Source organism: Theropithecus gelada, chromosome 1, assembly GCF_003255815.1.
Source record: "Theropithecus gelada isolate Dixy chromosome 1, Tgel_1.0, whole genome shotgun sequence".
Lineage (NCBI taxonomy): Eukaryota > Metazoa > Chordata > Mammalia > Primates > Cercopithecidae > Theropithecus > Theropithecus gelada.
In genome coordinates, this window is record NC_037668.1 from 36,507,550 (window position 1) to 36,521,683 (window position 14,134).

The window sequence follows — 14,134 nt, forward strand, 5'->3', positions numbered from 1 at the left end:
GGTACTAAATAATATTTGTAGTATTTTTGTTTGTTTAGTTATATGCAGCTACTAAGTCTGAGTAAACTTTTTAGTCACTCCAGTTTTAACTATTAAATTATTTGTCATGAGCCAGGTGTGGTGGCAGGTGCCTGTAATCCCAGCTACTTGGGAGGCTGAGTCATGAGAATCACTTGAACCTGGGAGGCGGAGGTTGCAATGAGCCGAGATCGTGCCACTGTACTCCAACCTGGGGGACAGAGTGAGACTGCCTCCAAAAAAAAAAAAAAGAGAAAACTATTTAATGTGCACATTCTTTCTCTCTGTGTTTAAAATTGACTTTAATAGGCTTCACATTTTTACCTAATTAAAATGTAGTTAGTGATGAAATTATTATTTAACTGTAAGTTTGGCTGCTTGAAGGCCAGGCCCCTAAATGAGATTTCTACCATTTCATATAGATTTTGTTCTCTTTTTAATATGTTAAGTGGTTAGTTAAGTGGATGATTAATCAGATATTTGCCTTTAAATGGGTCTTCGTTTTTTTTTCATAGCTCCTCGAATCCCAGTGAATAAAAGAATCTTTACCACAACACACACCCCAGGGTGTGTGTTTCTTGAAGTAGATGAAAGGTAAGCACTTCTTTAAGCCTAAAATAAGTTTGTTTCTGAAAATAAATATAAATGTGAAGAAGTTTATGTTTGCATTTTTATACATTATATAACTGAAATCTGTCCATTTGCCTATTTGATCTTTGTTAAATGGAAATATATGTTGTCTAAATTTTTAATATAAATATCTTGCATATTAGAAAGTGATTACAAGTTATATTTGATTTCTCAACAGTATGCTTTAGCTAGGCCAAGAATTATTTCATTTTACAGAGAAGACAGTGAACCCAGGGGCCAGTTTGCTGAGAACAGATGTATAGTATCTGTGCTCAAACTGGGACCAAGACTCTGGTCTTCTAGCACCTATTCTGGTGTTATTTCCACTTGCCAAGTGCTTCTCAAAACAGTTTATGGATGGAATTTTGATTAGTCTGAAGTGGAGGCGAAGGTGGAGAGAACAGATTATTTTTTATAAAGAATTGTTCTTTATTTTGAACTTCTGAACTTCTGTCCTTCTTACTTTTGGGGGATGTTGAAATAGTCTTTGTTATTTAAAGGATAGTGATAGTAGGTAGTTGTTACTGCTTGTTGCTGTTTTTTAATATCTTTATTTGGAAAAAGTAAATATCAGTATCACTACACCAGTATCCCACAATTTTTCCCCGTATTTATTTTTAAATTTTACTTACTCATGAAATTCAAAAATCTGGGAACCAACGCACCACACCACACGTAACTGTAAAGCAAAAATGTCAAAAACATTTTTTGATAATTTTTTATTAAAAAAATTTAACATCTGAAAATGAGTGTATTTGATAGCATTTACCTTGAAACCAAATAGTAATGTGTGAAATACTTAATCTGTATAAAGTAAGAAAATTCAGCTAAATATAATTTTAAAAATAGCTTAAACCTCTTGTATTAGAAAATATTTGTGGGTTTCTACACATGGAAAATATTTATGGAATCCAGTTTTTTCTGAGGCATCCTTAGTCTTACCATGGTAAGTTTCCCATGAACCTTTATCCTGAAACTATTTCTGTATACTAGCTGTCTGTCTATCTGATACTACCTTTTGGGTGACATTGTTTTTTTGTTGTGTTTTGTTTTGTATTTGAGATGGAGTCTCGCTCTGTTGCCCAGGCTAGAGTGCAGTGGCGCGATCTTGCCTCACTGCAACCTCCACCTGCCTGGTTCAAGCAATTCCCCTGCCTCAGCCTCACAAGTAGCTGGGATTACAGGCGCACGCCACCACACCCAGCTAATTTTTTTATATTTTCAGTAGAGATGGGGTTTCACCATGTTGGTCAGACTGGTCTCGATCTCCTGACCTCAGGCAGTCTGCCCCTCTCAGCCTCCCAAAGTGCTGGGATTTACAGGCGTGAGCCACCGCACCCGGCCTAGATGACATTGTTTTTATGTAATCTTAATTATGCTGTATGAATTAGCAACCTGCATTATTCATTTAACATCATCAGCATCTTTCTACATTACAATGTGCTTTTTGTAGACTTTTTAAATGGCAACATAAACACAATTATGGAGGGCATCAGAGTCCTCTAAGGAACTTGCTAAAAATACAGGTGCCTGGTCTTACTTCCAGAGATTCTGATTTAGTAAGCTTACAGCGAGCCTGTGGATCTGTATTTTAGCAAGTTCCCTAGATGATTTTGATGCAATGTGTCAGATAACCAACGTGTTAGATGATACAGCCGTTTCCCCCAGGATGTGCACTTGGGTTCTTTGTTGTTTTTATAAATGCTAAGATAAACAGCTTTACATAAAATTGTCTCACATTTAGAATGAAATACAGAAGTGTTTTTAAAAACATATAAATTGTAAGAATTACCTGATGAGCATAACGTGCCACCTGTGTTGTGTATCTGTATCCCAGAGCAGTGCCTTTGCTGGGTTACCTACCTCAGGACCTGATCGGAACATCGATCCTAAGCTACCTGCACCCTGAAGATCGTTCTCTGATGGTTGCCATACACCAAAAAGGTCAGGACCTACTCCTTTATAGGAGGAAATGTTCTTCTCTCATTGATTTGTTCTAATTTTTCTTTTCCTCTCATTAGAGCGCAGCCTTTAACCAGATAGGCATTATATTGAAGCTGCTAAAGCAATTGTTTTCTATTTAGACATACTAAAACAGGCCAGGTGCAGTGGCTCACATCTATAATCTAAGCATTTTGGGAGGCTGAGGTGGGCGGATTGCCTGAGGCCAGGAGTTGGAGACCAGCGTGGCTAACATGAGGAAACCCATCTCTACTGAAAGTACAAAAATTAGCCAGACATGGTGGTGCACGCCTGTAATCTCAGCTACTCAGGAGACTGAGTGAGGCACAAGAACTGCTTGAACCTGGGAGGTGGAGGTTGCAGTGAGCCAATATCGTGCCACTGCACTCCAGCCTGGGCAACAGGGCGAGACTCAATCTCAAAAAAAAAAAAAAAAAAAAAAAAAAAAAAACAAAAACACTAAAACATGTACAAATAAATGGCTTAAAAAGGACATTTATAATCAGTATCTATGTTACATAAATCCTGTTTTTGTCTTATTATTTTATATAGTCTTGAAGTATGCAGGGCATCCTCCCTTTGAACATTCTCCCATTCGATTTTGTACTCAAAATGGAGACTACATCATACTGGATTCCAGCTGGTCCAGCTTTGTGAATCCCTGGAGCCGGAAGGTTTCTTTCATCATTGGTCGGCATAAAGTTCGAACGTAAGCCAGTCAGTTTTCATATTTTCTAAAACATCTCCTGTATCAAATAATATTCCTTAGCTTATTGACTGCCCTCTGACTTAGTTGACACATGAACTAAATAAAGCACAGATTTTTTTTTCGGTGCTTTGGGAAGATAGTTTGACAATATGTACCATGAGCCTTAAAGTAGCTTAAATGTCCATCATTAAGTGAAATCTGGAATATTTGCTTGATGTATTATTATATCGGTCAATGAAAATTTTTGCAGAGATCACATAACATGGAAAAATATTTGACACATTAAATATAAAAATCAGCATACAAAATTACACCTATGATTATAATTATGTTTAAAACGTAAACATACTATCAAATAAGGAAAAGAGGATTGAAAGGAAATAAAATATGAATTTTGGTTATGTGTAGGTACTAGGACCTACAGGTGTTTTTTTCTTTTTTCTTTTTTTCTCTCTATTTTAAATATCTCTTTAGTGAGCATGTAAAACTTTTTATAGCAGCCTTCTGCCATCAAATTCCACTTAGTCGTGTCTTTTTTTTTTTTTTGAGACAAGTTCTCCCTCTGTTGCCCAGGCTGGAATGCAGTGATGCAGGCACAGCTCACTGCAGCCTCAACCTCCCCTGGCTCAGGTCATCCTCCCACTTCAGCCTCCCAAGTAGCTGGGCCCACAGGTGCTTGTCAACACATTCAGCTAATTCTTGTATTTTTTGTAGAGATGGGGTTTTGCCATGTTGTCCAGGCTGGTCGCAAACTCCTGCGCTCAAGCATCCTCCTGCCTCCCAAAGTGCTGGGATTTTGAAGGCGTGAGGCACTGCGCTTGGCCTGTGTCCATTTTTTAATATTTCTTTTCCTGGCAGCACAGCTGACACCAGCTTGTTTGCTTGCTGTTGCATGTCCACGTAACAGCATCATGTGGAATAGAATGAGACCAACCCGGCCCACTACTTCTTGCAGGCTACAGTACCCCTAGGCCCTTGAATCTTCGGTCCTTTTTTTTTTTTTTTTTTTTTTTTTTTTAGTGAGATAGAGTCTCACTCTCTCACCCAGGCTGGAGTACAGTGGCACGATCGCAGCTCACTGCAACTTCCGCCTCCTAGGTTCAAACGATTCTGCTGCCTCAGCCTCTCCAGTAGCTAGGATTACAGGCGCACACCCGGCTCATTTTTTGTATTTTTAATAGAGACTGGGTTTCACCATGTTGGCCAGGCTGCTCTTGAACTCCTGACCTCAAATGATCCGCCCGCCTTGGCCTCCCAAAGTGCTGGGCTTACAGGTGTGAGCCATCATGCCCAACGCTTTGGTCCATTTTTAATTGAACTCTAGGCCTTTTGACCTGGCTCTAGGTTTCCCTTTGATGTCTATTTTTTTTAAGCATGGAAATTTTTCTTGACTCCAATATCATGCTGAGATCGAGAAGTTATGTTTTTTGGTATCTTGTTATACAGCATTGTCTACATGAACATGAAACTGAGAACCAGTAAGACGTATTTGAATCACCTGTTAATATTACAGTAGAGATGATGTGCAGAGCCATGGTGAGAAGAGGTCTCAAGGTTGCTCTTACCTCTTTCTACTCCAGGTTTGGCCTCTCTGCAGAGCACGTCTAGAACTTAATGGAAGAAATGGGCTCCTGGCCGCCCTAACTCATGAGACTGATTTGTGCTAGAAAACAAACTTGATTATTAAGAAATACAGCTGCCAAGTAAAACCATTTGTATTTCTCAGAAAGGACTTTGTCCCTTTTCCCAACCTCCCCGCCCCAAGTACGGAAACCTATTGGGAAATGAACATGAAATCCGATGGTTGCTTGGCATGAATGTAGGAAACCATAGCCAGTAGGATGCCTTCATGAGGCTTCCATCTGGGGCTCGTTGATGGTCTGTGTTCCCCGGCCCCAGTCAGAGTTAAAGAAACAGCCTAGATTTCTGAAGCTCTCTTTTCAGTTCTTTGATGAAATATATGTGAAATTACCCAACATATAGTGAATATTCAGAATGTTTTCAGTATTTTTAAAAATTACACCAGTATTTACATCTTAACAACAAAGATTATGTGAGGGAAAGAATTTAAGGTCTAGTAGGTATTCATCTTGCTCATAAAATAATAATTATTCATTATATTTATAAAGTATAAAGCTCTGTGTAAGACAGTGTACCAGGCCTTGAGAATGTGATGGTAATCAAAACGTTCTCTTTACCATCAGGAAACCCACACTGTAATGGGAGAGACAGTAAATAAAAATGGCACTGTCATATATAACTAGAGTTTGGTAAGTGTGACAGTTGAAATGGGAAGGGGGTTGCCAGACTGTTTAGCAAGGGACCCTGCGCATCTCTCTCAGTCCTTCCCAGCAGCACTGCATGCAGGCAGGTCAGGTGTCCTCAGCTCTCATTTTACAGGTAAAATCCATACTGTGTGAACTAGAGTAACCTTCCCAGGGATCACTTGGGGAGGAGTGAAAGTGGAGACTGCAGCCAAGTTTTCTCTCTTACTCCTACTTCACTTCACATACACAGCAACATAATACTTCATGGCATTTTTGTTGCTGTTTCGTGAAGGCTGTCTCCTTATTGCCTGCAGATTAATCAGTTTTGCATTACATAATTACTGATTTAAAATACACTTTATGTGTCATTCTTGTAATCCCAGCACTTTGAGAGGCTGAGGCAGGAGGATCACTTGAGGCCAGGAGTTCAAGACTGGCCTGGGCAACATAGCAAGACCCCATCTCTACAAAAAATGTAAAAACAAAAATTAGCTGAGCATAGTGGTACGTGCCTGTAGTCCTCCCAGCTACTTAGGAGGCTGAGGCAAGAGGATTGCTTGAGTCCAGGTAGTAGTAAGCCAGAATTGCACCACTGCACTCTAGGCTGGGCAATAGAGCAAGACCCTGTCTCTTAAAATATGTATATATACACAATTTAGTTTTGCAGAAATTTTCACAACTAGGAATATGTAAATCTCATAAAGCAATCTGTTCTATTTCCATTTCACTCAAAAAATAAATTCCAAATACCTCTGAAAGGTTTTCAAGCTCACAATGTGTTTATATTAGGAACCAAGTGTACTTTTATTCCCAGATCAATCATGTATTTGTTCCTTTAACAAATATGTAGTGGGTACCTGCTATGGACCAGACACTGTTCTAGGTACTGAAGATCCAGGAGTGAACAAAATAGGCAAAATACCTCACCCCGTGGCACTTACCTGGCAGTGGGTTATAGGGAGAGACAGCTACATAAAACGTATAGTGTGTCAGATTGTGAAATAAGGTTATATATTCAGTTACTGCTTGCCACAGACATATGGTGTACCTGACAGCATGCAGATAGATATTGATCTAGATACAGTCTAGATGCTAAGGGAGAGAAAGGCGATTGGTGCAGCTGTTCCACTGTGATGAGAATGTGCAGGGTGAGTGAATAGTCCCTACACTTGGCGATATTCCTGACTGCTTTTATGACACTGTCAGCATCCTATGATTTTCTTGATAATTTCTGCCTTTGGGAAACTGTTTCAGTTTTTAGGTAACTGAGCTGCATATATCAGTTGAGAAACGGCAGGCTGGCATAATGAAAAAGGACAGCCCAGGCTTGGGGGTCAGACATAGGCAGATTCAAATCCTAAGTGCTGCTTCTCCGTTATGTGAACTTGGGCCAATTCCTCAGACTACCTCATCCCCTGACTTTGCATATTGGGGATAATTCCTACTTTCCGGGGTTGTTGTGAGGACTCCATGAGCTGATGGCAGCTGATTCAGTGTGCCTCACGAATGGGACTTGCTTTACCAAGGTACCCACAGGCAGTACAGTGTGGTGGCACACAGTGTGGGCTCTGGAGCCCAGACTCTGGTCCCTTCGTGAACACCTGCTTCCCCCTTACCTGCCAGGCCACCTGGAAAATGTAATTTAATCAGGTGAAGGAGAAAATACTTGTAAAGCACTTGAAAATAAGGGTTTTCAAAATGTTAGGTATTCTTGTGTGTTATAAAAACTAGTACAGGCCGGGTGCGGTGTTGGGAGGCCGAGGCGGATGGATCACTTGAGGTCAGGAGTTCCAGACCAGCCTGGCCAACATGGCGAAATCCTGTCTCTCCTAAAAATACAAAAATTAGCCGGGCATGGTGGCACGTGCCTGTAATCCCAGCTACTCGGGAGGCTGAGGCAGGAGGATCGCCTGAACCTGGGAGGCAAAGATTGCAGTGAGCTGAAATTATGCCACTGCACTCCAGCCTGGGTGACAGAGCAAGACTCCGTCTCAAAAAAAAAAAAAAAAAAACTAGTACAGTGCCTGTCACATAGAAGGTCCCAAGTAGACATCAGTTCCTTCCCTTCTTTGTGATCCTCTCTGTTGGCATGGGTGCCATTCACTGTATTCGGGTCATAGATGCTCTAAAATTGGAGTGTGAGACAGACTGAAGGTATTGTAATAGCGACATTTTCACCACTAGGGTGGGTTGCAGAACCGTCTTAATTAGATAACTTAAGTGTTAGGTGCATTAAACGTTAAATGTTGTTTGGCAAACTTGGGGCCTTTAAAATTCTTATAGTCAGTTACTCAGTTACTGTCAAATTTTGAAACCAGTTATTTGCGAAAGATATTTTAGTAGCTAAGGAGGTTACTTGTCACTAATTTTAGATTTGTACATATATAGCACTGAAACCATTACAGAAAGATGAGTACTTTAGAGAAACTTAAGGGGCCTGTTAATGTCTCATTTGTCTCTTATTAGTTTCTGTACCTCCATGGGTAGAATTCTAGCCTCATATTTTCTTTTAGGAGTTAAAGAATTGTTTTGTAAAAGCATAGATCTATCTTGGAATAGTCTATTAAAAATCACTTTCGACTTCACATTTAAATTGTTTGACTCAGTCTCTCACTGGGAATTTTCTAGGAGCCCACTAAATGAGGATGTTTTTGCTACCAAAATTAAAAAGACGAACAATAATGACAAAGACGTAACAGAATTACAAGAACAAATTTACAAACTTCTCTTACAGGTAAGGTGAGATTTTTAAAAATGCAAAATTCCCGAATTGTGTTTTGTTTTAATGCCCAGTAAAGTCACTTTACAAAAATAAACTGTAAAGGGAGACACATCTTTGCCCTCTGCATTCCAGAAATTTTTGTCTTTCTCTTTTCATTTTTAAATTAAATTTTCTTCTTTGTTCCTTATTCTGTGTTACACAGAATGGTTTTGTAAGAACCATTGTAAGACAGCAAGCCAAGTGACTGAGAGAACTCTTACACTGCAGAGGCACCAGTGTGCTCAGCCTTTGGGTTTTGGCTTCAGGATTTTTTAAATAATTTCAGTTTTAAAGATGGGAGGAGAGGGATGGTAGATCTCAGTCTCTCTTAACTATTGTAAGGTAAAAGTGGGGAAATACGTGTGTTGAGAAGAAATACCAAAGGTGTTTTCTATAAGAGATTTAGTGAATAAGTGGGAAATAGAACTGATGGCGTCACGTAGAGTAACTGTCCTCAGTGGTTTTCAGAATGTCTCCCATAAAATCTCTAGGGTGCATGAAATACCTGCCACATTCTTGGAAAAAGTACAACATATATTTAGTTTGTTCTCTCTATTCTAAACTGGACACAGAGAACTAGAATTTATTTTCAGGTTTTAAAAAATTAATTATACTATGGCTTTTTAACAATGTGTTTTCCTGGAAGTACCTACCTAGACTAGAACATAAGACCTTGCCCTTGAGAATTACCGAAATGACAGAGGAGTGCCTTTCGTGTCAGTGTTAAAAGTACCAACCTGTACACACCTAATTGGGGATTTCAGGAATTGTCATCTTAATTTTTAGACGATTCTAGATGAGCTCTGAGGTGGCTGCATTTAGACACCCAGCAATTCTGGACTTGTTCCTCTCTGTCCTTCTAGCCAGTTCACGTGAGTGTGTCCAGCGGCTATGGGAGCCTGGGGAGCAGCGGGTCGCAGGAGCAGCTTGTCAGCATCGCCTCCTCCAGTGAGGCCAGCGGGCACTGTGTGGAGGAGACAAAGGCAGAGCAGGTACATGGGCTTATGTCACATCCTTATACAGTCGTTGTGTTTTCTGTACTACCTCAGTTCTGCACGTGGTGACATCGTAGTATGTATTCCTGACTCGAAGACCTCATCTGATAACAGACATTTTCATCCATTTTGCTTTGGGAAAAATGTCTGTAAAAAGAAGATATCACTTTTGGAATGTGATATTTGAATTAATTGTATGCGTTCTAAAAATTAGCATATTTTGAACGATTTATTTCGAATTTGTTGGTACCAGTATCCTGTGGCATGGTGCAGGAAACTGAATTAAAGCGATTACTGTGCTTTAGTCATTATGTCTTCAGAGAAACAGAAGCTAAGTGTATTTTGTTTATGTATCTTTAGTGGACATTTTTGTAATTTTTGAAACATATTTTATCTTTCCTTTCCCTAAGATGACCTTGCAGCAGGTCTACGCCAGTGTCAACAAAATTAAGAATCTGGGTCAGCAGCTCTACATCAAGTCAATGACCAAATCATCATTCAAGCCAGTGACGGGGACACGCACAGAACTGAATGGTGGTGGTGAGTCAGCGAATGATGGTGGTGAGTCCTCCCCAAGGATCTCCTCCTGTGGGCTATCACTCTCTACATAGATGTCACGTATGTGATTCATGAGCATAAAGTCATGACCCTGTGTTGGTGCTTTTCATATTTCTTGATTTGCCTAAATAGCAAAGTAATAGTAGTAATAATAATGGCAACAGCAAATACTATTTTGAAAGTAAATGGTATTAGAATGTGTTTGTAATAGTAGCAGTTTACTTTTACTGAAGACTTAGCTTTTCTGAAAATACCAACAAATTATAGATTTTTCTCCCTGCATGGGCATCTCTTTAAACAAAAAGAGTGGATTTTAGAATGCATTTTAAATAATAAAGTATATTAAAATGAAAATCCCTTTCGTCATTTCAAACAGAAATCTTTGTGACCTGAATTCAATGAAAATCTTTGGCTCTTTTCTTGACGTGTATTTACTTTTCTCAAATATGAGGTGAGGAGCACTCCAAAAGAGCTGGATCAGTAGTAAAACTGGCATCATATTGAAAAGTTAACCTAGTTGCATTGCATGGCATAGGGAAGTTCAATAATATAGAAATCAAATTAGATTGACATTTAAATTTAGCTAACTTTGCCTTCATTTTTCTTCCTGAATGTTAATATAATTTGGAAGTTGTGATGGATCTTGGTCACTAAATGTTATTAATCTCTATCATTGTCAAATGTAGATGTTTTACACAGTGGGGTGAAATTTCTAAGGTCAGTAATGATAACAGCTATACGTTTCAGGACTTGACATGATTTATACCACAAAAAGTCAAACTGCTGCTCCCATAGGTGACATCACTGGGAACCGTCTTAGTCTGTACTGCTGTGACAAAATACCTGAGACTGGATAATGGATAAAGAACAGAAACCTATTTCTCACAGTTTTGGAGGCTGGGAGGTCCAAGATCAGGGCACTGGCAGGTTCAGTGTCTAGTGAGGGCCAGGTCTCCGCTTCTCAGAGAATATCACTTCCTTGGGTGGGGGCAAACGCTGTGTCCTCACATGGCACAAGGGACGGAAAGGCAGGAAGAGACTTAGCTAGTTCCTTCTGGCCCTTCTGAAAGGTTGCAGATCCCATTCATGTTAACATGTGCCTGTTGACACATTCACATTGGGTTTTAAGTTCCAACATAAGAATCATGGGGGACACACACATTCAAACCACAGTAGAGCCTATAGGACTCCCCAGGTAGAGCAAGTCCTGTTCTTTCATTTTTCTCTTTTCACCTCGATAGGAAGGTGAGCATTCCATTGGTTTCTTCTGCTGTTACATGTAAGGGCACAAGACAGGAATAACAGCTGCTTTTTTTATTCTTGTCCCTCAAAACCCCCACATTCCCCCTCTGCAGAAAAATTTATCTTAAATACAATTTTTACTATATAGAGTATTATTCCATGTCCTAGCAGAGCTATTTCTTTTAGGAAGTTTTAAAGCTAAAATGTCTAAATGTTTTTCTCACTGTCTGGTCCTGCCAGTCCTACTCACAGCTGCCTGGGCCTAGGATCTCATGGTAGTATCAGAATTTCACATACTGACTTCTGTCCTCATCTCAGAATAGCTTCCCTTCTCACTTCACTTCCCTTCTCACTTCCTGCAATATTCAGTTTCTTATCATCTACCATGGATCTTGTAATACCATTGGTACTATTTTTTTTTTGAAGGCTGTATCTTTAAGTAGACGGCAATATTCCATCACTGATTTTTTATAAAATTGAAGCTGCGGGTTACTCCATGTGCTTACGCAGCTACTTTAGAAACTGAAATGTTCTCACTCCTTAGATTCTTATATTTGGCTCTAATAGCACACACAGGATGTGACTTTGGAGAAGAAGGAAGATCTCTTGCCATTTGGTACAGCTTTGGAGAACCAATGTTTCTGGGAGATATTGATTTTATTAACATTTGGAGACCAACAAGTTTAAAGAGCTAAGAAACCTTAATACTCTTTACTTGAGACACATGAGGATACAACTTAAAAATGTTATAATTTAAATGTTAGAAATTGACTAGAGATATATACCAATGAAAAGGAAAATGCTTAGTTAAGCATGATCATTGTTTACATGCTTTATGGGAACTTCAGGTTTAAAATTTATATGTTTACCTTTCTTACAATATAAGAGCAAATAATGCTTTAAGGTAGAATAAGAAGGGAGATTTTAAAAGTTAATATGAGAGGGCAAGGAACAACAGGGATATGTAAAGCCCCTTCAGCTACATGTACAGAGGCCAGCTTCAAGAGATATCATTGAGGAAATCCAGGAAAAGTGAGTGTCCATGTCTAGGGTGATGGAATGCCTGAGTGGGAGAAGATGATTCGTCCGTTGAACAGATTCAGAGTGAGGTTGCTTCCAGTTTCTACTCGGGGATGTAGAGAGCCAGAAACAGCATCACCCCAAGTTTACAACAGAAAAATCTGGATGAAAGGCAAGTTCAGGACCTTTCTTGACAACTCAGTGCTGAGGTTACAGAGCAGCCAGCAGGCCTAAAATTTAAGGAGAGAAACATATTTGCAGGGAGAAGAAAGATGCAGCACTGGATTCCAGTGCACCGACAGCCTGAGTCAAGTAACTTGCAGAAGACAGACCCTCTCCAAGGCACAATGACAAGGAAAGACCAAAAGCTGAAAGTGGAGCAGATATTGAGAAAAAACAAAAAAATTACCCACCAAACCAGCCACCAGCTGAGTCAAAAGGTATAACTAGAGGAATTTTGAAAACTGTTGTACATGCTGTAAATCCATTACAATACTTAAACCTGGCCTAAAAATTAGATTAATTCGAACAGAGGTCTAAAAGAAGGAAAGGCATGCCCAGTCTCTGTATCCTACACAAGTTACACAGTTCTCAACAAGAAATTATGTAGCATATGGATGGGCAAGAAGGTAAAAGAAAAAAAAAAACCCTCCCAAGAAACAAAACCATCATCAGAACAAGACTCAGATAGGACACAGAAGTTGGAACTATCTGACAGGGAACGTAAAATAATTATGAATGATGCATTAAAGGCTAGTGGACAAAGTGGGCACCATGCAGGGCCAGGTGGGTAATCACAGCATAGAGATGGGCATGAAAGAAACCCTCAAATGGAAATGTAACATCTGTAACATCAATGCCAGAGATGAGGAACACATTTAATAGCATTCAACACAGCCTGGAAAAGAATCATTATTCAAGCTGAAACAGAGAAAGAAGAATGAAGCAAACAGAATAGAGCATTCTAAGAATTTGGAGACAGCCTCAAACTATCCAACATAGGTATAATTGGAATCTCAGAAGAAATATTTGAAGAAATAGCGGTCAAGAATTTTCTACAGAGCCAAAGACCATCAAGTAAGTTAAATACAGAACAAAAACAAAACAAAACATTTGGGCATATCATATTCAAACCGATGGAAAAAAGAAAATCTTGAAAGCAGTCAGAAAAAAAGATTATGTACAGAGAAACAAAGATAAGAATTATAACAGACATTTCTTCAGAAACCATGCACACTAAAAAGACAATAGAGTAACATCTTCAACCAGAAAAACTGTCAGCACAGAATTCTGTACCTAGTGAAAACGATCTTCAAGAAAATAAAGGTGATATAAAGAATTTTCTCAAACAAATATTATGGGAATTTATTTCCAGCACACTTATTCCATAAGAAGTGCTACAGGAATTTTTTTTTTCAAGACAAAACAGGATGATGTATTTAAATGAAATTAGAGGAAAATATTACCAAATACAGACTTGTTTACCAAAAATATGTAGTTTTCAAGCTGTCTAAATACAGACATTGTCTATCAAGTCTCCACGTATCATCTCTTGATGAATTCTAATGCTGCTAATGCTTTACAATTGACCATGTAATTTTGCAAACATGAACATAAATTTTCCCTTGTCAATGATTATATTGTGTTTATAACATAAATAGAGAAATACACTGTGTTTATAACATAAATAGAGAAATGTCTCTGTGGATAGTGCTTTGAGAAAATCTAGGCACTCTGTAGATAGGTACAAATCATTTTTAAAGGGATACACACAACACACCAGATGGAATTTTACCCCTTACTCAGAATAGTTACCAAATAAATAGAACAATGCCAATCATATAATGATTGAAAAACATTTGTTGTCATATGTGAATGTTGAGAAATATTTTTGATGAAGGAATTTCTTAAGACAGAAGGAGTATGATACCAGACCAAAAACTTGGATCTACACAAAGAAGTGAAAAGCACT

General features: G+C 38.9%; 1 protein-coding gene across 1 annotated transcript in view; it reads left to right on the forward strand.

Moving 5' to 3' along the window:
* Positions 1 to 14,134, forward strand: part of PER3 (period circadian regulator 3) — a 62,498-nt gene that overhangs the window by 15,923 nt on the left and 32,441 nt on the right. The window contains exons 8-13 of the mRNA XM_025355841.1: positions 534 to 612; positions 2,486 to 2,592; positions 3,163 to 3,319; positions 8,215 to 8,320; positions 9,211 to 9,339; positions 9,753 to 9,903. Of these exons, the coding sequence (XP_025211626.1) occupies positions 534 to 612; positions 2,486 to 2,592; positions 3,163 to 3,319; positions 8,215 to 8,320; positions 9,211 to 9,339; positions 9,753 to 9,903 (729 nt within the window). The remainder of the gene's footprint in view (positions 1 to 533; positions 613 to 2,485; positions 2,593 to 3,162; positions 3,320 to 8,214; positions 8,321 to 9,210; positions 9,340 to 9,752; positions 9,904 to 14,134) is intronic.